The 25,695-nt window shown below is 44.7% G+C and overlaps 1 protein-coding gene and 1 long non-coding RNA gene across 2 annotated transcripts; one reads left to right on the top strand and one right to left on the bottom strand.

Annotated features, from left to right (window-relative positions):
• The first annotated feature begins 12,934 nt into the window (after positions 1–12,934).
• On the top strand, positions 12,935–21,304 carry PROX2 (prospero homeobox 2). The gene is made up of 5 exons (XM_070593936.1): positions 12,935–14,375; positions 15,461–15,472; positions 18,158–18,259; positions 19,320–19,514; positions 21,013–21,304. Exons 1-5 carry the CDS (start codon positions 13,062–13,064, stop codon positions 21,178–21,180), a joined length of 1,791 nt encoding a protein of 596 aa, XP_070450037.1. The 5' UTR covers positions 12,935–13,061; the 3' UTR covers positions 21,181–21,304.
• LOC139079365 (uncharacterized) lies at positions 20,980–25,240 on the bottom strand. Its single transcript, XR_011532948.1, has 2 exons — positions 25,116–25,240; positions 20,980–21,098 (listed from the first exon to the last, which is right to left on the bottom strand). It is a non-coding gene; the product is annotated as an uncharacterized lncRNA (long non-coding RNA).
• Positions 25,241–25,695: the final 455 nt, after the last annotated feature.

Here is a 25,695-nt window from a genome sequence, read left to right as displayed (position 1 = left end):
AAGCTACTTGTTTCCCATACGTTCTGTGCATTTTGAAGGCTGTTCATTTGTCGCTTTACCCTGGAATATAAACTCTATGAGATTAGGGACCTTGTCTGTTTTGTTCACCACTGTATCCCCAGCACTTAGAACAGAGATTGGCATAGGTCAGGTGTGCAATAAATACTTGCAGGCTGAATTTGCGCCTCCCAGCTTTGGGCATCCTATTCTGCCCGTTTCAAAGTGGAAGCACATGACCTCCCACGTCCCTTCAGTTTCCCTTTCCCTAAAGTCGCCAGGCCCCTAAGTAGTCACCTTTATAGCTCACTTCTCGAAAAGGTTTTCTATAAGCCTCTGGCTGAATTAAGAATGAATGATTGAGCCACTTGGTGCCTGCTCATGTTGGTTTCTTTAACTAAGTCATCTTGCCTGGTCCTCAGGACCTTTATGGTACCGCCACTCATCCAAACTCTGAAAGCACTTCCACTAGAATTCTGAGGGGATGGGCAGAAGCCCTAACTAGAAATAAAATATCCTTGCCTTGCTGCTGCCCCTGATCAAGTCTTCAGCGTTCTCCACCTGCATTACTTCCTAAACAGACCGGGCCTCCACTCATACTGTCTCTAACCCATGCTCCACACCTGTCAAAGATCCCTTTGAAATGCAAATCTAATCCTGTCACTCCCCTGCTTAAAGTCTTTCAATTGCTTCTCCCTGTTGGTAGGCTGCAGCCCAAATGCCTCAACTGCACCAGGTGCACCTGGTAACCTGGCCTCTGGCTATATTGTGATCCTTGCGTCCTCTTTCTCACAGGTGCTCAGCCCTAGTCCTACCACACTACTGGCCATAGTCCCGAGGTATGCTATTTCACTCCTTCAAATCTTTGCGTGGGCTGTTCGCAAGTCCTCTTTGCCTAGAGACTGGTCTCTTTTGAATGCCTACCTAATTGCTTCTGGCAGAACTAACAGATACCTTTTCTGTGCTTCCAAAACAGTGTGTCTGTATCTCTACATCACATTGTAATGTCCTGTTTACCTGTCTGTCTCCACTACTGGGCAGAGCAGCAGGAGGAAAGAGATGACTTTGTTTTCCTGAATCCCCTGCACAGAACACAGTGCCTGGTACTCTGTAGGTACTCAATAAATGCAAGTGGAATGACCAAATAATGCCAAGCTTACAACACTGCTGGATGTAGCTAGAGTCCAAGAAGAGTAATCAGGAACCATGGCAATCCCTCGCAGGGGTTGCTGTTAATGTTTCTGAGATAGTTACTTAGTATTTTCAGTTTTAAATAATTAGTTTTTAAGATTCTTATCTAAGAAGCTCAGGCTGGATGATGTGGCAAAGCGTTTCTCCTGGAGTTTCAGTGATCACTAAAGTTAATCTTAGGTGTTACAGTCTTAGACACCACACGCACCCACCCACACGTGCACAGTAGCATGCAGAGTCCCTCTCAGAGGATAAAAGTGGAAACTGATTTCTTTGAGATTCACATATGAGTTTCCACGGAATCTAAGGTGCAACCTAATAAGCTCACGCCCTCTTCTGTATTTAGAGCCTCCCGGATCACAGTATCATCTATTGAGACAGCAGTTCATGAATACAAGTTCATCAACTTGTGGTTATGGCAGGGTTCAAAAGAGAATTTTTAAAAAACCACTTTCCTTGTAACATAGATATTCAAAAGGGTGTATAAATATGTGTATATGATTTAAAGGAAATGATAAAAGGAATACCTACACTCGCCACCCAGCTTAAGGAATGGAAAAGCCTTATGTGGCCCTCCTTACAGGTCCTCCCAGAGTTAGCCATTGCTATACTAAATTAAATAGTAACCATCCCCTTGTTTTCATTGTAGCGTCAAGAGATATGTATCCTAAACTATACACATTTTTGCCTATTTTTTAAATTGAGGAAAAGATGTATTTACTTGCAAATTATGTAAGAAAAATTTTGTTTCTAGGAAGGATAAATGGCTCAGTTAATGAAAAGTACCACAGAGTGGGCAGCTCACCTTAAATAATACACACAGCATTCTTTTCCCTTAACTGAAATCCCCCCATATTTGTATGTGTGGTCTGAACTATACACTCACATCTTCTCTTACATATTTTTGAAGAGTATTGACCAGATGGTAGATGGGGCTACAGAGTATTCTTCCATCTCTGGGCTCCTTAAGACAGAGACTATACCCCCTATTCACTTTGTATTGCTCATGATACTTAGATTCCATCTCTCTGCCTGTCTCTCCATTCAGTTGTAATTAAAAATAATGGATAGATGGGGCTGGCCCAGTGGCATAGCAGTTAAGTTCACATGTTCCCCTTTGGTGGCCCAGGGTTCACTGGTTCGGATCCTGGGTGCGGACATGGCACTACTTGTCAGGCCATCTTGTGGCAAGCATCCCACATATAAAGTAGAGGAAGATGGGCATGGATGTTAGCTCAGGGCCAGTCTTCCACAGCAAAAACAGGAGGATTGGCAGCAGATGTCAGCTCAGGGCTGACCTTCCTCAAAAAATAAAAATAAAAATAATAATGGATAGATGAATGCTGGTGAAAATCTAGGCATTGTTTGGCCTATTTTTAAACGTAATGTTTAAATGAGTGTTTATTATGAAATGTTTATGATGAATGTTTATTATGAAAATTTTCAAGTATGCAGAAAAGTGGAGACACTGGCAGAACAATACCCATCTATATATCCATCATCTAGTAACATAAAAGTAACATAAATGGAATGACAGTGCCTGTATTATTCTGCGACTTACTTCTTTCACTCAACATTGTGTTTTGAGGATTTATCCATGTTGAGTTGAACTGTAGCTCATTGATTTTCATTGCTGTATTTTGTAGTATTCACTCCATTTCCCAAACTGAAGGAGGATGAGATGATACAATTCGGCTGATGTTCAGAGGTAGGTGATTTGGCCAGTGAGTTCTCGCAGTTCTGCCAGACATGGGGGCTTTGGGCCCAGCAAACAGCCTCCCCAATAGTGTTTGGACCTCTGCTGGAGGAAGAGGCCACACAGCTGCTCCTTCCTGCAGAACTGAGATGCCCTGTTTTGGTGCTGGGCTGGTTTCAGTATCCTCAGGATGCTTGAAGGACAGGGACAAAGATGTTCGCTTTGGAGCTGCCTCGCTGGGGAATTTGGAAGCAGAGGTCAGGCGCTCCCCACTGGATCCCCAGTGTAATGGGAGAAGCTGGGTAATTCAGTCTCCAAATTTTCAAGGGGCTCTGTGGGTCCTTAGGCAAGGACAGAAGATACATCATCTCAGGAAGGTCCTCTCTGAGCTGGCTTTTCTGGCATCTGAGTTGGGGTGGGGGTGGGAGATGGCAGGGGGGCAGCCAACCAGCTCTGGCCTCTATATGAATATTCATAAGGCCCCCACACTGGTTGGCTGTGCTGGGCAGCCCCCAGTGTCCTCAGTGCCAGCGGCTGCAGCAGGGCTGGGTCTGTCAGATGGTGCCTTGCACTGAGAATGGGTGGGAGGCCAGCCACAGGCACCAGGCCTGCCTGCGGAGGAAGCAGGAAAACCAAAATCACTTCCTGACCATGGCTCTGTGTGCCCAAGGCTGATGAAGAGTGGGCTGCTCCATCTTCTGGGGTGGCGGGCCCCACCTGGCTGCAGAGCCCGGGACTTGGACCTCCCTGAGGGCACCTTCTCCGTGAGTAACACCATTCCTTCCATTTACCTTGCCAGGGCACTTTTTTTAATGATGAATGTTTATTATGAAAATTTTCAAGTATGCAGAAAAGTGGAGACACTGGCATAACAATACCCCTCTATGTATCTATCACCTAGATTTAACCATTGTTAATATGTTGCCATATTTGCTTCATCTATTTTTGTTGGCTGAAATACATTCAAGTAAATCAGACAACAGGACTTTTCACTCCTAACACCTCACTCCCTAATGCTCTGGTATGCATCTCTGGAGCACTTTTGAAACTCTGCTTTCGTTAGGTTCTCACACCAGTGTTGAGTGAGGGGGCAAGATTTTAGAAAAGTGGAAAAGGCAGAAAGTATGGCTCAGGAGCAAGTGGCTAGGAATAGAGCCCAGATCTCCTATCTTCCAGCCCAGGACACCTGTCTTGGCCACCCTCTCATGTCCAGGGGTTTTTCCTAGATAGCAATGAGACATCACAGCCACTGTGTGACCTTGGGCATGTCACTTCACCTCTATGGGCTTCAGTTGCCTCATCCGTAAAGCAAGGACATGGCATGAAGATCCAGGGTACCCTAATTTTGGTCTTGGTGTTCTCATTGGTTTTCAGAAAAGACAACATAAAGAGATTTTTACACAGCTAAGTTTATTTGTATATTATTCCCCCAACCCTTTTTTTAAAACAGGGTGGTTAAGATTTTCTTCTTTTATGAAATAAAAATGACAGTAGATTGTAGTCTTTTGTATACTTACTTTTTGTTCGCTTACCTGCAAATAAAATGTCAGCAACTCTCAAGCTGTTCCAGTTGTTTGTTTTTTGTGGTTTTTTTAAGGAAGATTGGCCCTGAGCTAACATCTGTTGCCAATCCTTCTCTTTTTTGCTTGAGGAAGATTGTCACTGAGCTAACATCTCTGCCAATCTTCCTCTACTTTATGTAGGATGCTGCCACAGCATGGCTTGACAAGTGGTGCTAGGTCCGCACCAGGAATCCAAACCTGCGAACCCCGGGCCACCAAAGTGGAGTGTGCTAATTTAACCACTAGGCCACCGAGGCGGCCCCTGATCTAGTTTTTTTTTTTTTTTTTTATTAACGATTGAAATCTAAAAGTCTGGAAACCACCCCCTGTACCAGGTGGTCTCTAAGTCCCTTCCAGAGCTAAAGTTCCAGGGCTGTAGGGCTCCCAGACCCATCCCTGGGGGAAGGAAACTGCAATTGAAGGAGTGCCTGTTATCAGTGCTGGAGAGTGCAGGCCCTGGGCATGTTATCACCTGAGATCCTCTCCACAACCCTAGAAGATGGCACTGTTATCAACCCCATTTTACAAACAAACTGAGCGGGGAAAGAGGCAAAGTTAACTAGCGTAAGATCACATCACAGCTAGCACATCTGACCCAGGTCCGACACCCGGTAGGTCACTCTGTAGTTCATAGGCACCAGTGATGCAGACCACCAGGGCTTCTGACTTGGTTGTATCTATGTCTGTTGATGGACAGGATCATGTGGCCCGGACTGTCAATCTGACCACCTCTCCTCATTTCCACCGTCAGCCAGTGGGGCAGGGAGAGATGCTCAGGGCTGGACCAGAGATGGAAGGGGCTTCCTGTGGCCCACAGCCACATGGGGATGATGCAGGGGGCCCCCCAGTTGCCTCACCTAAGAGAACGAAACAGAGATGAGGTTGTATATGAAAATGCCTTAGCAAAGTGTAAAACTGCTATGTGACCTTGAGATGTGCCACCTTGAACAAGTCTTACACTGACAGCAAAAGTTTGCTGAGCCTGCTAAGTACTCGGATGGGAGACTGTTCAGGAATACTGTGGGTCAGACAAAAACGTATTCATATATAAATGTGTGATTAAGTGGTCACTATTATGAATTGCCAGTGGTGGACTGTTAGATCCCATGACATCCACACAGGAGTGGCTGTGTCAGGATAAAGTATTTTCCTCCACATTTCTCCAACCATTTGTGGGTGGTTATCTGCTAGGCACAAGGCTGGTCCAATTGAAATCCAACTGACTCTGGGAAATGAATGAACAAAATCCTGCAAAGAGACACACTAAATTTTCCCAACAAAAACCTGGCAGGAACTTTATCAAGGAAATAACAATAGACCTTCTTGTATACATCTGGACTGGGTGTCACTGACAGTGATGAGAATGAGTTGGCATCTCTTGGGCTTCACGTGGTGCCTTTTATCTAAGGACTCCCCATAGCCCACCGGCGGCCCTGCCAGAGAGTGTCAGAAGTGTTTGCTGTTCCCTGATGTGGACACCCCACAGAATAGGACACACAGCCTATGAGCCACCTCAGGTGGTCTGGGGGCAGCCTTTCCCCTTTGCCCTCTTGGACACACAGACTCGCAGGCAGCAGGGCTCCTGTGTTAGAGGTGATCTGTGCACTTGCTAACACCACAGACACTGGCTGTCTTTTCAGCTTGTGCCCACCGCCTCTAACACTTCAGCTGAAAAGAGGTGACACACAGCTTCTTTCTTATGTCGATTATTTACTTTGAAATTCAACCTCACCCTCAGTTTATACTTTCTAGCTCTAAAATCCTACATAACTTTGCAGTTGTCTCATGAGTCCTGTGTTTTCTACTCATGTTTGTAGGTAAATTTGCTTCTCTGATGGGGCTTTTTATGTCTGGTGCCCAGGAACATATATCTGGGAAAGAGTCAATGAGAGAAAATGCGAGCTTTGTTTTTTTGTTTTGGTTTTTAATGGACTTTAATTTTTAGAACAGTTTTAGTTCACAGCAAAATTGAGCAGAAGGTACAGAGATTTCCCATATATCCAATGCCTCCACATGTGCATAGTCTCTGCATATATGCAAGTTTTTAATTATCAAAGGCAAGCGTTGCCTTTTTTTTATTTACACAAGTAAAAACACACCCACTGAAAATATAGAAAATACAGAAAAGTAAAAAGAAGTAGAGACAAAAATTACCCATGATTCCATCACCTGTAAACAACTATTGCTGACATTTTAATGTATTTCTTTCTCATCTTTTTTCTTTGCATTTTTAATAAGTAATTTTCACTCTGCCCGCTTATTATAAAATAATGTTCTATAAACTCTTCTTAAACATGATTTTTTAAAAAATGGCTGCATAATTTAGCATCACATAGAAGATATCATACTTTATACTTTATTTAACCAGTCTCTACTCTTAAAAATAATACTAAGATGATCATTTTTAACATAAATGTGTGGGTATAGTGTCATTTTCTTGGTTTTACTTCTTAGACATAGAATCATTGACTCAAATGGTATAAACATGTTTACATTTTGTAGTATATACCACATAAATATTTCCCCCAAAATATATGGAAAATGAGCAAGATCGCTGAGAATCAAAGAAATACAAATAATGAGATAACATTTTCACCCATTTGTATTGCCAAAGATTAAAAGACTGACATTGCCCAGCGTTGATGAGGATGAGGGGACACGTGTTCTTTGATAGCTATGTTGGTAAGAAAGCAAGTGGATTTCTTGGCTATTTAAAATTATATATACAAATAACACATGAATGCATCCTTGTAAAAATTCTCTTAATACAGAAATATACAGAGTGAAAATTAAAAGTTCTCTTCCAGTCACTCATCTCCACTCTCAGTTGGTTGGCACATTTCTGGAGGGCAGTCTGGCAACAAGTATAAAAGTTTAACATATGTCTATTCTTTGACCCAGAATTTTCACTTCTAGAAATATATCCTAAGGAAATCATAGGGTAAGTTTCCAGGAATATAGAAGGATGGTTCATCCCAATATTATTCATAATAACAACAGCTGACCCTTATCAGCATTTTGCTATGTGCCAGAAACTGGTCTAAAAAACATAACATGTTCACTCACTGGATTCTGACAACCGCCGTGTGATAACAGTAGGTATTATGGTTATTCCCATTTTATTGACGAGAAAGCTGAGGTCCAGAGAGGTCACAAAGCTCGTAAGTGGCTCTAGGGATCCAAAGCTAGGCAGCCTGACTCCGAGGTCCTTGCTCTCAACCTCCACACTCTATTGCCTCGACTGCTATAATGGGGAAAACATAGGAATACATTGAACTGTCTTTCAGAAGGGAATGTAATAAATAAATTATGGTACATCCACACAATATCATCAGCTTTCACAATGTTGCTGTAGATTGATATTCATTGACATGAAAGAGAAAAAAAGGAAGCAATGCAACTATGTATTTATAACTCCATTTCTGTTTTTTTATTTATGTAATTATGAGGAATTATGTAAATTTATCTGTACCCAAGGAAAAAAGTTTGGAAAAAAGGACCAACACCAAAATGTTCACTGTCATTTTTTTGTGGGAGGCACCATGATAGGTGTCTTTTTTTCCTCTTAGTACATTTCCCTATTCAGGAAGTAAAACGATCCTGTATTACTCTTACAATTTTACTTTTACTGAGAAAAGCAGTCAAGCTATTTTTAAAGGGTTGTGACAATTGCTGCTTTTGTCAGTGAATGTGAGAGTGCTGCTGGTTATTTTTCAAACAGAAAGCGGAGCTGCTTCACGCCACACCCAGATAAAGGGCTCTGGGCGGCACTCTGGCCCCTGGCAGTACAGAGGTTTCCTGTTTCTCTGCGGCCCAGATGCATAGCCTCCACCACTGTCCTACAGAGCGGGGCGTAAATGTCTCTGGGCACCCAACCACAGCGCCCTCTGGCTGCATTTCCATTTTCTGGCCTCAAGACATTCTGATTGTTGCTTCATTCAACACACCGAGCCCTGTCTCTTACCCTGGTAGTTCTGCCTTCTAGAACACACCAACTACCTGGAACCTCAGAAACAATACCTTAAATAACCCATGAGGGAGACTTGGCAAACTTGGTGGTTCTATGCCCTCTCTATCTACCTACCTATCTGCCTCTCTGTCTGTGTCTTTATTGATTTTGTTCCATGAAGTTGCGAGAGGGATCTAGCATAAAGTATCTCTAATAAGGAGACAAAAATCAGTCTAAATGAAGTGCATCGAGAATAATGTATTCAAGTGAGTCACAAACATGGATTTGGTGACACTTGGCAGTCAGGCACTACTTGGGGACACATAGAGGGAGCTCACAATCTACAGGCGAGGAGACATCGATCACTTCAGAGAGAAGGTGACATTTCAGTTGGATTTTGAAAGAGGAGTAGGGGTTTGTCAGGTGGAGAAGTGGGAGAAGGGCCTTCCAGGCAGAGGGAACAGTAAGTGCGAAGACGTGGAGGCAGGAAGGAGTTTGGCATGCTCGGGGAACACAGAGCCCAGGACAGCTCAACTGCAATACCTACACTAGGTAAGTATTGAGGACAGTGGCTCCGGAGCGTTTAGATTAAGACCATGTTTATAAGGAGCTGAGACATCTGAACCTTATATTCAACAGGAAGCTAGCAAAGACTTTGATTCCATGGAGGACCATAAGCAGACCCACATTTTAGAAAATTAATACTAGCCACAAAATGTCACTGAAGAAACTGAAACAATTAAAAGGGAACTTCCACCAATTCCCGTCACCACGTTTCCCTATCTGCCGGCACCTGACCACACACACTGCCTTCCGCCGGCTACCGTGAATGAACGGAGGGGTGTCCCCTCTAAGTCAGTCCCTCCACATGTGCACAACAGTTCATTTCCTCCTTCCTCCTCAAGGACTGGCTCCAGAAATTCTCCATCTCTTGCCTACATTAACGAATTTTATCTTTCTATGGCATCGTTGACATCAGCCTATAAATATGCTGTTATTCTTCCTCTCTTAAGAAATCCTCTCTTGACCCCACTTCTCCTTCCAGCCGCTGAACCATTTCTTTCTTTACAAAACCCTTTGAAAGAGTTGTCGTAGTCAATGTCACCAATTCCTCGTCTTGTCCTTTCCCTTACATCCACTCCCATCAGGCTTTTTCTCCCTCTGCTCCACCAAAACTGCTCTGATCAAGGTCCCGAATGACTCTACATTACTAACTCGAATGGTCAATTCACAATCCTTAAATGACTCGACATCTCCCCTTTCCTAGAAACACTTTCTTCACTTGGTACCCTGGACCTCACACACCTAGATTTCTTCCTACTCATTGATGCTTCTTCTGTTTCCTTGATTGATTCCCCTCCTACCCCAGCCTCTTCACGTTGTTATGTCCCAGGATTTGGACTTTGGCCCCCTTCTCCTCTCTATCTATGTTCACTCCTTGGTGAGCTCATCCATCTGCATACTGACAATCCCCAATTTCGTATTTCTAGCCCAGATCTCCCCACTGAACCCCAGGCTTATTTATCCAACTGCTTTCTCAACATCTCCATTTAGAGGCCTAATAATTACCTCAAACTTAACATGTCCAAAACTGAGCTCCCGATCTTCCTCCCCAAATCTGCTCCTTCTGCAGTCCTCCCACCTCAGCCATGCAATTCTATCCTTCCAGTCACTCAGGCCAAACACTCTGGAGTCATCATCAGCAATACTTTCTTTTCTCTTGCACCTCACATCCAATCTGTTAGCAAGTCCCATTGGCTCCAACATCAACATATATCCAGGATCTGACACAACTTTCTGCTTCCATTGCTGTGACTCTGATCCAAGACATCTCACCTAGATTGTTATCATCCAGATTATTGCAGGAACTTCCTAAGGAGTCTCTTTAAACCCCTGCTCCTCTCCTTCAGTCTATTCTCCACTCCTAAAGAATGATCCTTTTAAAACTAAGTCAGCTCATATTGCTTATAACCTTCCAATAGGTCCTCATGCATTTCAGAGCAAAGGCCAACATTTTCACAATGGCCCACAAAGCCCTATATAACAGCCTTTCATTACTTACTCAGTATGTTATTGCATCTGCCTCCCTTTGCATGAATATTAGCTCCACTTGGGCAGAGGATTTTTGTCTGTTGTCAGCACTCAATCCATGTTTTTTGAATGAATAAATGAATGTAGAAGAAGGATCAGAGTGAGGAGAGGCTAAAAGATGGGGGACCAGTCATGAGGTGTTGGAATTGCCCAGGTAAAGTTATGAAACCTTGAATCAGGAACGTGTAATGGGAAAGGCATGGTGGAATGTAGTTCAGAGCCATTTTGTGCCATAAATTTACCAGACATGGTGACCAAATCAATGTTGAGGAGGAGGAGTTGAGCAGATGTCAAAGAGAGTCCTCAGCACCAGCTTGAACAGCAAGATAGGCAGAGGGGCACCGGTAGAGTTTTAGTTTGGAAATGTTGAGTTTCAGCAGGAGATGTTCAGTAAGCAGTCAGAATAACCATAACCAATCCTCTCTTCTTTTTGGAAGCTACTAAACTGAAAATATATATGGTTTGTATTATTGTTGTACAGTCCTTCTTGGTTAAAATATTAATTCTGCCAGTTTAGTAATTGTTATTAGTTAGAAAGCAACTAATGTATGCTCCAGGATCCAGTTAGGCTTATCAGATGATAAGATCTGATTTAAAAATAATTTTTCATATTATACGAATAATATATATTCATTTGTCAAATGATCTTGGAAGTTAAATGTTTCTCTCTCCAAGAGGTGGTAAACCATCCAAACTGTGGGTATAAACTTGGCGATAACAAATTCCTTAATTTATATTCATTTGGCAAGTCATCCACATTTATTTTAGTAGTTTACAAATGTCTTACTGACTCAGAGCAGGAATTGTCTAATTATTTTGACCCAAGAGCCTAGCCTTCTTTTTGCGGCATTTTCCCCATGTTGGCACTGCGGCTGTCACTGCTCCCCACCTTGGGCCCTGCCACTTGGAGTGACATTGCTCTCCAGGAGCTTATGTTGGGGGTCTCTGCTAGTCACCCGGCAGCTCCAGGTGCAGGCTGTGGCCACGTTTACAGACTAGAACCCACGGGCTACAGAAGATTTGAGATTTGCCCGAGGTAGAAAATTCCAAGTAAGCTTCAGGATGAAAGCGGGAAGAGGACAGCAAACCCACTCCTGCCAGCATGTGTGCAAGAAAAACAAAGAAGCGTGGAAATTGGTAGAGGAAAACAAAATTCATCGACCTCTTCTAGGAAAGGATGATCTGGCTTAACAGAGAAGTGGATCTCTCGTGCAGGTCTTTTCACCTTCAGGGAGGCAGCTGAGTTGTGGTTGTGTCAGAAGAGTTGGAATCTTAGCAACTGAGAGCCACTCTTGGCCTCACTGAGCCTCAGTTTCCTCATCTGTAAACTGGGAGAATCACACTGACTCCCAAGGCTGGAGTGAGGTCCAATGAGGTAACATGGATGAATGTTTTGTAAACTCGAGGTGCCTTATACCTGCTCTCAGAAGCCTCCTAGTGAGGGCGCAGTGTATTTTGATCCTTCATGGGAATAAAACAGCTTGAGGCAGCTTTTCCTAAAATTGCTCCTTCCTTCTCCCCACACCCGCATCCCATTTTCCAACCCGTTCCTGTGCTTTTTCTTCATAGCCAGTATCACGGCCTGAAAACATGCTTGTTTCTTCTCTCTTCCCCAGCAGACGGTCAGCTCTGGGAGAGGAGGACTCTGCCGTCTTGTTCACCACTGTCTCTCCAACTGCCCAGAAGGCCTGATGTATATAGTAGGTGCTTAATAAATAGTTGTTGAATGTTGAACAATGGGTGAATGCATAATCTGTTTCTTCCAGGGGCAAGATGGGGTAGCAGTCAAACAGCTGGTTCTCAAACTTTGATTTGCTTGTTTCAGGTGCAGTTTCCCCACCCCAGGGGCATTCTGATTTAGCAGGACTGGCGGTCTACTGAATTTGCTACTTTTAACAAGTGCCCCGGGTGATTCTGTTGCTAAGTCACTAAGAAAGTTACTGTGAATCAGACAAATCTTGTTTTGACTCCATCCTGCCACTTTCTAGCTGTATGACCTTAAGGAAGTAACTTAACTTCTCTGAGCCTATTTCCTTATCTGTAAAATAGGAATGACAACATTCTCACGGAGTTGTTATGAGAATTAAATCAGGTAATGGATGTAAAGTTTTTGGCATAATGCCAGTTATGCAGTTAGCTTTCATTGTTATTTTTATTATCATTATTATTTTATGGTTATGTCCTGGCAGGAGAATTTTCTCCCTGGAGGATCCCTCTGGGGAATCCCCTCAAAGTGTGGTCTGGACCAGCAGCTCAGCATCACCTGGAGCTGGTTAGAAATGCACACTCTCTGCCCCACTCCGGACCTGCTGAATCAGAATCTGCATTTTACTAAGATCCCTAGGTGATTTGTTTGCACGTTCAAGTTTGAAAAGCACTGTTCAAAGTCACCTGTACTGTTTTCTTCCTGTCTCTAATTTCAGAGCCTGCCCTGAGGTTCATAAGCCCTGGCAACCCAGAGACCTCTTGATCCTGGACCCAGCTCACTCCAGCTGAGGACACCAGGAGGAGGGATACCCTCAGCGAGCCCCAGCTAATCCCACAGGTTCTGAACAAGTGACTGTGGAGCCAGGGGATGGACCCAAACTCTGGTGTGCTTTCCCCTCCATCCCCGGCCTGCTCCCATCTGGCAGAACTCTGTATGGAAGGTGGGAGAAGCCCATCCGCTCAAGAGCAGAGCAGAGACTTCCCTTTTCCCTGGAGCCCGGTCCCCAACTCCAGCCTCGCTGACCCTGATTGGTTTTGGGATGAGCACATCCAGGCAAAGAGAGCCAGAGTGGAGACCACCGTCCGAGGCATGTGCCTCTCCCCTAACCCTCTAGTGCCGGTCAACATCCGAGCCAGGGACAGCCCACGCTGCCCAGAGAAGGTCCGGGAGCGGAAGAGGAAGCAGAGCCTTCCCACGCAGCAAGGGCCTCTGAAGCCAGGCCCTGCCAGGGACCATGGCAGCAGGAAGGGGGGCCCTCGGGTGAGAGAACAGCTTCATCTGCTGAAGCAGCAGCTAAGACATCTGCAGGAGCACATCCTACAGGCTGCTGAGCCCAGAGACACGGCCCAGGGCCCAGGAGGCTCTGAGAAGGGGAGGGGCCCTCTGAGTGTAAAGCAGAGGAATGGCTATGGTTCTAGGCCCTGGGCTAAGGGCAGTGACCACCAGCAGGGTTCCAATGGGGACTTCTCCAGGGTGGAAAAACACAGAGTATCTCAGGTTGAATACCAGTCTGAGGAACCCAGGTTCATTCCTTCTGGAACACGGGCTTTGCTGGAGATTCTGAGGAAAGAATTGACCGGGGCAGTGTCCCGGGCTGTGGACTCAGTATTACAAAAGGTTCTATTGGATCCTTCAGGCCATCTGACTCAGCTGGGCAGAAGCTTCCAAGGGCTGGTGCCAGAGGGTAGAAGTGAGCCCTCACCTCCTAAGGGAGGTGCCTGTAAAGATCCACTTCCTCTGGCTACCTTGTCCAGGAGGGCTCAGCCACAGGCTGGGGTCCCACTGGGAAACGTATCACTGGCCAAGCCTCTAGATTCTCCTAGGTACCCTGTCTCCCCAAGAATGATCCCTAACCCCTATCAGGGTGCCCCAGCAAACTGTCCCTTGACTGTGCCTTCCCACATCCAGGAAAATCAGATTCTTAGCCAGCTTCTGGGTCATGGACCCAATGGTCACTGGAACAGCTGTCTTCCCCAGGACTCATCTTCCCAAAGTCACCCCTCCTCAGAGTCTGCCCTGCAACCTTGGGGTGCTGTCAAACTGCGACCGTCGGTTTTGGACCAGCAGCCGTACCCTCTGCCCTTCACTTCCACCCGTGTGGAAAGACTGCCCCTTCTTCCCTCGGTGAAGATGGAACAGGGCGGCCTGCAGGCTGTCACAGATGCACTTCCTTTTCCTTCCGTCCACATATCCTTTACTAGTAACTGAAGTTCTCATTGTCGCAGCCCAGAGAAATAGGAAACCTGAAGGATGAGGGGAGGTGGGGACAAATAACTATGTGGCATAAGGAATAGCTTTGCTTTCCCAATGGTCTTCTTAATGTTGCTTCTAGGCCTTCCTTCCCTGTGGCTCCTACTTATTAGTTTCCATGAGAAAGTGTGACCGCACTGTGGGATTTAAGGATGCTAGGAAGGTTTATTTACCTTCTTCTGTGACACAGATTCTACCATTTCTGACTTATTCCTTTGGGTCTGAAAGGGTGTTGTTTGTTTGTTTTTAAAGTCAAATGGGCTTCCCAAATATGATAAACACCCCCTAGAAGGAAGAACCCCATAATTTGGTTGTCAGCTGCTCACACACCTTGGCAGAGAAGGTCAGAGGAGTGAGCTCATCGGAAGCTCCTCCAACCTGTTGGATTTCCAGGCAGAAAGCCTGCGCCGTCTCGATAATTCATGGGGAAGACAGGAGGGACTTGAAACTCCCGGGGCGGATGGGAAAGGGGAAGTTTTCCTCAGGGACTAGATCTGAGAGGCAGCTAGAAGGGCTAAGAAGCCGTTAGTTTAAGCAACAGCTTCTAAGCTGCAGCTGAGAGGACTAGAGCCTGGGGGCTGAGCACATGGAGGGAGAGGAGGCCCTCATGGGGAAGGCTGAGGGGCCCAGGCTGGTCTGCAGGGGTCTGGATCTTATCGCATCACCTTTGCAACCCTTGGGCAGGAGCCACTCTTAAATAGTGTTTCTCAGAGTAACCCTCCTTCAGGATATTAATAGTTGTTGAATTAAGAAAAAAAAGCAGCTTGGGTAAATCCTTCTTTACTGCAGGACTTCTCAAAGCCCTTAACGTGCTGAAATCCAATGTGAAGCTCTAAGAGGAGAATGTATGCAGCCCCAAACTCACACCACCAAAGAACTCTCTTCCAACAAGCATCTTGTAGGACTAAAGTTCCTGACAGATTTTGGATGTTGCTTTTTTAGCGAGCTGAGCTCACACAGCTGCTTCTCCTGGGCAGCCTTGGATCTGCTTTCCACAGGTCGAGGTGTCTGTGGAGTCGCATATCCAGGTGTGAATAGTCATGCCCTCTGCCTGGCGAGCTGTAGTGAGGATGGCAGGACCAGGTGGGACCAGCTTACTTTCCACTAGGGCCGGCTCTTGCGCCCTAAATGCTATGAGTGCCCCGTGCTGGTCACAGGTGTTGGGAACACCCCCAAAGCTGGGGCGCTGCTGGGTGTTTTCCCCGCAGGCAGTGAGCAACTATAAAACTATCGCTATGAACACCTTGCCTGCCACAACTGCCTCTTCAGGCAGTAGGGAATCTTCTTGGAGGTACAGAGATAGCAACATAGACATTTTCTTATCAGATGATCTCCCTGTGTGAGAAAGGCTACCTGTCTGGGCCTTCGATAAAAGGCCTCTGGTTGAGACTCCCTGTTAAAGTCAGGCAATGGTGGAAGACCCTCAAGAACTCAGGTGCCAAAGATTCTCTGCTATGCTTCCCTTGGGAGGAGCATGCTGATATTTCTCAGGCACCTACTGTGTGCCTGGCCCTGCCCCGTGAAATGAGGACTGGGCACAGAGAGCCTCAGGGCCCATCCTCAGGGCCTGGCTGCCCGGGTGGCAACCTTTGGAATGATTTGGGGCCCCGAGGCAGCATCCTGGCCCCCTAACTATTCCCTCATTCCTGCTGCCTATCTTCCAGCGTTAGAGATTTGTTCTGTGGGCCATGAAAGCCATCTAAGAGCAAGCTGCTTTGAAATGCAAAAGAACTTTCACATTCACACAACATCCCCGTGAAACAGGCAGGGCAGGTGTGACGACGAGATGGGAACGCGGGGAGCAGTGACTGTGCACTTTCTCTGCGCAGGCCCCGCTACTAGCCGTTCACACGGACAAGTCCACCGCCACCTCGCCAAAATTCTGAAACTCCAACTGCTCTGATAATCCCTATGATTTCTTTTCTTAAGGTTGATGGCAACTCTTTTGGTGGCAAAATCCAACCTGCACTGCTTGGAGGCTATTTATAGACTATCGCACTTGGTGTAAATGGTCATCCATCTTGCTGTGGGAATATTAATGTATTGGATTACAGGCTGCTGCCATAGCCCCCACTGCGGGTGTTAACTAACATATGGTACAAATAACGTATTACTGTTATAACAAATTCTGAAATCTGAACCCCTTTGACCCAGCGTTTCAGATCAAGGTTGTGGGCCTGTGTAACCTCACAATCCTCAAGCGTCTGTTCTAGATTAGGTATCTGAGTGGCAGACAGAGGGAAGCAAACTAACTTGCCCAAAGTCAGGAGAAAGACACATGCAGAGCAGGATTCAAACCCAGGATCTGACTGCCAAGCACAAGCTTGAACCACTACACTCTACATTTTAGAAATGAGGCCCAGAAAAGGTCAGTGGCTTGCCCAAGGTCATACAGCTAATAAGTGGCAAAATCAGTATCTGAAACTGGGTCTTTGGACTCCCAAACCCAGGATCCTTTGCACAGCATTTATGAACCTGTAAGAAGGATGACAAATAGGGCCAAGGAGACAGGGGCATGGGTCTTCTGGGTGGCAGTCTGGGCACCAGGGCCAGCTGTAACTGTAAACAGTTGGCTTGGTTTCCTTTGGCTAAACTGCTATGTCCCACTGAGACTCTGAATTGTCCTAAAGCTGCAGCTCTCAGCCCTGAACTCCAAGGTTACTCTGTACGCTGGTTCTCCCCCAGCCCCAGGATTCCCCTGGGACGCTGAGTCAAGTCCCTCCCTGGTGCTAGGCAGTCACCCCACAGCTCCCTGCTCTTATAAAAGGGGAGGGAATCTGTTCCCAGAGTGAAGGATGGGTTGGAATGTAACTTCCCTATTTGTGTACGGATTAAGGTGGACCATGTAATCACTCACTCACTCCTTCATCCAACGTACATTTATTGAGCACCTACTATGTACCTAGCACTGGGCCAGGCACATGGAATACAAAGATGAAAAGATAAGGTTCTCGCCCTCACGGAGCTCACAGTCTAAATAGGGAGACACACATGCAGTAAAAATTCCAATAAGGTCATTGCTACAACAGACGTTTGCAAAAGTGCCTTGGTAGCCCAGGGTGAGGAAGGCCTCATTCGGCATGGAAAGGTTTCCCAGAGAAAGCGTCTGAGCGGAGGCAGGAAGGACGAGGGAAAGTTCTGCCAGGCGAGCGGGGAGCAGGTGCAGCCCAGCAGTTCAAGCTGTTGAGCCAAAGCAGACTGTGATCTGGTCCTTAGTCTGGGCAGATGCTTGTTGGCTTAAACACTGCAAAGGCAATTGTGAGAACCAGAATGGGGACCACCTAGTTGACTCCTCATGTCTTACAGAGGAGGAAACTGAGGCAGAGAGGAAAGGAAAGCTCTACTTGGAGTTTAGGAATAGTTTATCTGGGCCAGAACTGCCATCTTTTCCTATCCTATTTGGAAAGCACACACACACAAAGTACAACGAACTGTGTTTGATAGTACAGATGCCATAGAACTTTTACACATCAAAAGGTTTTTCAAATTTTGCAACTTTACTGTAACATATATGGTATTCAGCATCCAGAAAGATAAAGCTTATCTGCTCAGACTTGCTCGAAACAGAAAAATGGAGCAAATACACCATTCACTCAGAAAAAAAGAAAATAGAATATAAACTGTAAGGGACAGGACAACTGACTATTTGGATAATTTGTCAAAATTATTTGATAAACTGGTGCTGGTTTTCCTTGACGCTGGGATAAATCCAGGAGGGCCTAAACCCTGGTCACTTGAAGAAGGCCAAACTAATGTTTTTCTTCACGCGCTACCCCAGCTCCAACCTCCTGAAGGCTTATTTCCCTGACGTTCAGGTAAAGTCATTCATTGGGGTTCAGCCTCTGCAAAACTCCCCAGTGGCAGTGGGTTTGCCCGGTGTGAGGCAAGTCCGAGGTCATCATATGTGCACATTCGCTCCCCTTCATGTTGTTGATGGACTCGTGCAATTTCCAGTCTGGGCTGAGACTGCCTGAATAATTGTGATTAACTTTGGGCTAGGAAGGCTGGGTAGCTGAATTTTTAAGCTTCTGAGTTTGAGATATACCCAGAAACACATGGAGAGGGAGGGTAGGGGGAGAGAGAACCCTTAGTAAATGGCATCTTTGGCCTAAGGTTCTGTCTCTGCTGGGGACAATATGAAAAAGAAATAATATATAGGGCCGGACACTGTCAAAGTTACATTCAAATTGCTGTGTTTCAAAACTGAGTGAAGGCGCATACAGATCAAGAGTGACAATAAGGAAAACCAAACTCTGATTGTTGGAACCAGACCTTGCCTGTTCCCATAAAGCTTCTGGGGGCCCCTTTACCCTGGGCGTTGGGTTAGGGCTATTAATACTTTATAGTTATATCATGCCCTTGCATTTTCCGGTCTTTCCCTCATAGTTAGCTGCTGGGTTGATCTCTGCACCAAGCTCTGATTTTGATTCATTCTGCAACTCCAAGTTGCCCATAAACTGGTCTCTGAGTTACACCCTCACCCCTTCCCCTGGCCCCTTAGCTGGGAGACGGCTCTGGGGCTGCCTTGCAATCTGCCTGGGTGCAGCAGAAGCTGGTACACACTGGCCTTGACCCTCGACCCTCCCAAAGTCACAATTACACACCGTGGAAAGCTTTCTGTGGGTAAAAAACCTTCAGAAATCTAGTATATACAAAAACAATTATTTTCTAATGGGCATGATAGCTAGTTCAGATTTTTCTGTGTATAAGTGAATAGGCCTGGAAAAGAGCTGTGGCTTCTTTTGTAAAGGAAGTCCTTCTTAATGTTGGTTGAAGCCATTCTTATTAAACCCAATGTTGAACTGGAAGCTGACAGTTCTGACTCTGAGCACCTCCTGGCAAACGTCTGACTTGATGGACCCCTTGTTTGTACAGTTCAACCGCTGCATTACCTCTCAGATGATCAAGTGGTTCAGCAACTTTCGTGAGTTTTATTACATCCAAATGGAGAAATTTGCCCGGCAAGCGATTTCAGATGGTGTCACAAATCCCAAAATGCTGGTGGTACTCCGCGACTCAGAACTTTTTCGAGCTCTCAATATGCACTACAACAAGGGAAATGACTTTGAGGTAAGACCATGTAATTGGGTCCCATGAGGTCTCATGGGTACCTTCCCTTTGTGATTGGAGTTTTGGAAAAGATCCCCCTCTGTGTCTGTCCTTAAGTCACTGAGAGCCAGGGCAGCCTGGGGCCAATCCCTGTATTATCCACAAAGATTACAGCCTCCATAGCTTCTCTTAGGCAACAGGTGGATGCTGCAAACTGAATATACAGCCAATCTTCATTCTGAAACTTAAGCAGAGGTCTGCAGCTCTTCTGCCATTTTAGACTTAATACTCTTTATTTACCAGGTTATATAACTTGTTGACCTTTTTGCCTGAGCGCCAGGAGGCCCAGGACTGGGCTCAGTTGCAGCACCTAGTCTTGGCCTAGGTTTTCTCTACAACATTTTCTGTTCTTTTCATCATTTTGTTCTTATCTTTATTCTCACTTGAACAGTTTTATTTGTGGGCCTTCTATGGCAAGTCACCTCAGATCCTTTCCAGAAATAATGAATAAACAGTACTCAAGCTTCTCAGTCCTTTGGGGATCTCAATGAAGGCACACTGGTGGCACCTTAGAGGTAAAGTGTCAGTAAAGGGTGAGCAAGTGGCCTAAGTGTCATTTGTAAGAACTCCTAATCCAGACACGTTTCCTTGTGCGTGACTGACAGCTCTGTGAGGCTGGCGTCTTGTTCTGCAGGTGCCAGGTGTGTCTGGCCGCCTACTACAGTTCCTTCTTCTTGCCTTTCTTACTTGACTGTGATCACAAAGAGCAGTCTATCGACACCTCCAAGAAAGGGAAGAACTGCTGGCATCCACTAGTCGGATGTTCCATCGGAATCCGTTTGGAGACCTAGCCCTCCTTCTGAGGCTCGTGGGGTCGGGCCATGTGGGAGTGGTAATGCTGCCACATCTTTCCATGTGGGGGTGGTCATTTGGCATGCAGTGGTGGCAAGCTTCAAGCCAGGCAGGGTCTGGGGGACCTGTGGGACTCCCCACCATTTACGGTGCCAGTCTGGGTGAAGTCCTGGAACATATTCTTGACCCTCCTCAACCTCATAGTTGGCTTTGGAAGCAGGAATGATTCCAAGTCCTTTGAATCCAGCCTCAAAAGATGATGGGATGAGGTACGACAGTCATACACTTGGAGGCACTCCTTTCCACATTAGGCACCAAGGAAAAGAATACTAAAAAACTCTTTTGAACCACAGGTTTAATTTCAATCCGAGTCAGAGTTTCCCACCTGAACATCAGCCATTAGTGGAATCAGCTCCTCCTATAAAGGGAGTGTCCCTAATATGCTTTCTCCCAGGGCCATCTCATTGGTACCACCATTTTAAGGTTTGTATTTGATGAGGGAGCAGGGGATTCCTAGGGCTGCAAAATTCACGGTCCAGTAGAGCAAAGATGCTCTTATCAGCCCATCACCAAAGGAACAGGCAGCATCAGGCAATAAGGTCTGTATGGCGCCAGTGCTTCACAGCCTCACGTCTTTTCTTTCTTGTGGGTCTCTTTGGGAATGCAGGTTCCAGATTGCTTCTTGGAAATTGCCAGCTTGACGTTACAGGAGTTCTTCAGGGCTGTCTCCGCAGGGAAAGACTCAGATCCTTCCTGGAAGAAACCCATTTATAAAATTATTTCGAAACTGGACAGTGACATCCCAGAGATATTCAAATCTTCCAGCTATCCCTAGGAGTTGATTCGGAATTAAGATCCCACAAAGTGAGGAGCAACTGGCCAGGGTTTTCTGAGTTTGTCTTAAATGGCAGTTAGTATAGCTGTAGTCATATAAAAAGGGCATAAGAAGAAATCCCCCAAATAAGTACTATTACCATTTCTGATCATTTATTTCCGTTTCCAGAACCATCTAGAAGTTTAACTTTAACTATAAAATATAACAACCAAGTGTAATGGTGTGTTGGTAGCATATCGTAAAGGAACACAACAGTTTGGAATCAGAAGACTTAAATCTCCGCTCCACTGTTTCCAGGTGTCGTGACCCTGGGAACTTGCAGGTATCTCTGCACCTGTCAGACGAGGCTGTAAGGATTAAAAGATGATATGTCCTAAAGTACTCTGTGAAATGTTACTCACTACACAAATGTTAGTTTTTCCTCCTTGGCTTTCAATAAGGTTATCTTATTTGGATTTTTTACAAATTGCTGGTTTTAGTTACCTATTTATCAAGCTTTACCTATTTGCTAGACACTTTCAAATATATTCTCGTTAAGCTTTTCATCCTGAAAAGTAGACATTATCTTCATTTCAAAAATAACCAGACAGAGTTTTAGAACTGTGAGGTAACTCGCCAAAGTATAAGGCTAGGGCATTTGGGTTGGTAGGGATGATCAGGAGTGTGGAGGAACCCAACGCCTTCTGGTACCAGGCTGTATGCAGGACCACCTCATGCTGCCTCTCCTGATCTCAAACAGGCCACCAGCCCCAGTAAGCATCCAGCACTGATGGGGCACTGTCATCTGACAACCTCTGCCTAGCACTTAGAAGTGCTTCATCACACAGGATTTCCCCTGATCATTCCAGCAAGCCCAACACAAACTTTCTGCAGGACTTGAGTGTTGCTGTTCATTCCCATTCTTCTGCTGGAAGAGTTTATCAGCTGGACAACCCAAATAGTATTTAATTGACCAATGCGATTGGTGCCCCAACCTCCTATGTGCAGAAGAAACTGATCTTCAGATTGTGAAAGCTAGAAAAGGCCTTAGGAGATCATCTGAGCCAACCTGCAGAAACTAGGAAAGAGGAAACGGAGGCCCAGACAGGAGACTTGCAGAGCCTGTGCATAGCCTCACAGACAATGAATGGGATAACTGGGACAAATACAGCATGACACACAGGAATGGAAATTCTCCCACTCCATAAGGAAATCACAGTCCATGGTCAATCTTTTACAGATAAAGGAATTCATGAAATCAACGTTTTTTTCCTTCCAGCCCAACACAAATTGTGACTCACTCTGAGCATACAGGCAAGATGTCTGCAAAGCTGAGTGCCTGAATCTGTCTTCTAAGCTAGTCAGAATCAAGTCTTTGCCAGCCAGAGGCCTGCAGGCTGGGGTGGGGGTCACACAGGGCTCGGGCTCCGTTGTCCTGAGGAAGGGGTATCTGGGACTCCATTAGCTTACTTCTTTCCCATCTACATAAAACAAGTTTCCATATTTGACTACCCCACTTCCTTGACTTTCTGGGTGAACAGGATCAGATGAGATAAAATCTCTAAACTATTGCAAGATGTAGCAACATAAAAAAGTATGAAATATGACTTTGTTTTGAATTTTTCTTCAAACAGCTGAGAAGAAAAACAAAACAAACATACTCAGCCCAAACCAATCTTTTCAGTTGTTTTAAGGTTATTTTTAAGTGTCCTTAATACACCCAATTGCACTCAGATGATCTTGGCCCTATTTTCTCCCACAATGTTCCCTTTACAAAAATAAAGGAATCTGCCAAATCTCAGTTTTAAGAGTAGGCAAGCACTGAGTACCTTGAAAAGGGTAATCAGTTGTCTGTGTTTGGAGATGCAGAAGCACCCACCGTCTAGACTGACAGTGCAGAGCTATTTAAGGCATTCACGGGAAACGATTCCAAGTTCACATGATTGTCTGATACAGAGCAGCCGTTTTCTGTTCCGAACCTGAAATTCATTAGTGTACGTTTTAAAGACCGAGCCAAGCCACCTCCAGGGCAGTGAACCTTGTCCCCAGGACCAATGAGATGAAATGCACAAGCTCAAATAGAAAGCATTTGTGGCCTGCAGTCTTCCCAGGCAGTGCTCTCTAACCACTGAGTTAAACAAAGAAGAATGTATAAATACATATGCTCTGCCAACAGAAGAATTCTATTTTATTCTGTTTTTCTCTTTCTACCGAGTATATCTCTCTCTGTTGGGAACACAGTCTGGGTGTAAGCTGAGAAGGTGATCACGTTCTTGTAGCAGTCATAACATTGCCAAAGGTCTGGTCATTCTTTCCATTAAGGTATATGTGGGCACTATTCTTTCCCAAATTAGACATGTTTAGAGTCTAGTCAAATAACTGCATAATTGTCTAATTCTTCGGTGGTGGACAGTAGGGCCTGGACTGTGGTTTTTGATGATGGCACTTTTGAGGAGTTAATGCCCAATTATCGATTAAAAGCAGGCAGTTAATGGGCATTCCATGCAGGAACACAGCTCCAAACCAGATTTGTACAGTGAAGAGGCCAAAGGCATCACCTGGGCATGCAAGGGTGCCTGACCATCTCCTTCCCATCCGAGAAAGGGCAAAGTGCAAACGGCAGAGGTGACACAGCACTCTTTAAACGAGTTCTGCACCCCAGTGCCGTCACTATACTGAGGTCCACTTTTAAAAAACTGTCTTTGTTTTCAATGACAAAATATAGAATTCTCAGAAAAAATAATAATTTAAAATAAGATTTCCATAACATAATTTTACACATGCCTTTAGAAAATATCTTTTTAAAATTCTTATAAAATTAGCTAAAATTTTGTAACCAGTTTCCTGGATAAAGTCCTATATATTCTAAATTTTCATAATCTTTGATTCTAGCTCTTTTCTTTATAGTTTTAACCCTTTCTTCTGTAAAGCAGATGAAATATAGCTTGACGATGCATGCATTCAAAACAAAATAGAAATTTAAAAAGTCTTTCAATGTTTTTACACAAACTGTATTAGGCATTTACATCAATTTTACATAATGCAAGATCCATTTCTCAAAATCAGAGAACATAATGAAAGAGTGATGGGTGGGAAAGAGATAAAGAACATGTTCCCTAAAATAAGTTATAGTTCTATCAAGCTGATGTTAAATTCTGTTCATTTGAATTTGAAAAGTGCTCTACAACTCTTAACAATTGCTTCAGTGTTTGATGCTATGGGGGAAAAGATAAGCTTGTGACAATATATGGCAAATATAATACTTCCCTTGAAAGTAGAAAAACATTCTTGGTCAAATTTAAGTATAAACAACACACGTCATCGAGAATGAGCTCTGATTACCTGTTTGAGAGTACTAATAATGTATGCTGTATATCTGAGGTGGATCACAGTACCTATACTTAAAAATATGTATTAAGCACACATATGCGGAAAACAATAATTGACGAAAAGAATATTTCTGAGGGTAGACAATTCCTGTAGACCAAGAAGCAGCTCTTTCAGACCAAACAAACCTAAATAGTATAACTAAATGCCCAGGGGTTGAGTGCCCAGTCATATTTTTAAAAACCAGATGCTAGCTTCCAGAGGAAGAAGGGAAGGTCTGATGAAATGTTGAGGGCGGAGACTGACCATGAAAACAGTGGAGGAACATCCGCCCCAAACCTCGCCGGTTTTACAGTCTACTCAGCGAGGAGTCTGCCTTCTCTTTCACCAAGTCTTTCAGGGTTATTGCGTTTCTCACAATCTTACCCCTTCACGCACACAAACTCTTGTTCTCCTCTTTTCAAATTCTCCAGAGTCACCCCTCAAACAAACATCAGGCCCTAGTCTTCCCTTAGAAAACTCCTCTTCTCCCCATATTTACTGCTTTCTGTGGCTCAGACTCCTATCTCCATGATAACTGCTCTGGCTTGGAAATGTAGCCTTGGGCAAGATTGCTGTCTCTCTCTTACCTTTCCCTACTTTATCCTCAGTCATCTGATCTGCTGCCCCCTACATTCACTTTCACCCTCCGCCAATACATTTCCTAAGTAGAGTACCATGGTTAGGTTACTCTCTTGGCCTCAGCTGTCCCATCTGTAAAACAGAGAGAATAAAATCGTACCTACCCCATAGTACTTTTCTAAAATAATACATAGGAAATTCTCAGCACATTCCTAGTGCACAGTATGAGCTCAGTAAATGTTAGCTATATTTTCACTCAGCAGTCATAAACTGTTAGCAAAGTCATGAATTTGTACTCCTTTACAGTGAAAAACAATTATTGCTTAGCTTAAGAACAGCACTGATGTGTGACATTACTGATATAAAACATATTCTGAATTTTGTTTTTACTATAACCATGCAGTAACATGCGCTGATACCTGTGATAACAGCATAAAACTTGGCTTTAAACTGATGTTAATGTTTTCTGAGAGGCACAGAAAATTCGGCTAAAAAGAAGCCTTGTGCTATAAACTCTATAAGCATTCCCTTTATAACAATCCTATGTTGACATGTTTACTTGACAAGATATAACTCTTATTGCTATTT

This window comes from Equus przewalskii, chromosome 25 (assembly GCF_037783145.1).
Source record: "Equus przewalskii isolate Varuska chromosome 25, EquPr2, whole genome shotgun sequence".
NCBI lineage: Eukaryota > Metazoa > Chordata > Mammalia > Perissodactyla > Equidae > Equus > Equus przewalskii.
This window is presented reverse-complemented; position numbering and strand designations above follow the sequence as displayed.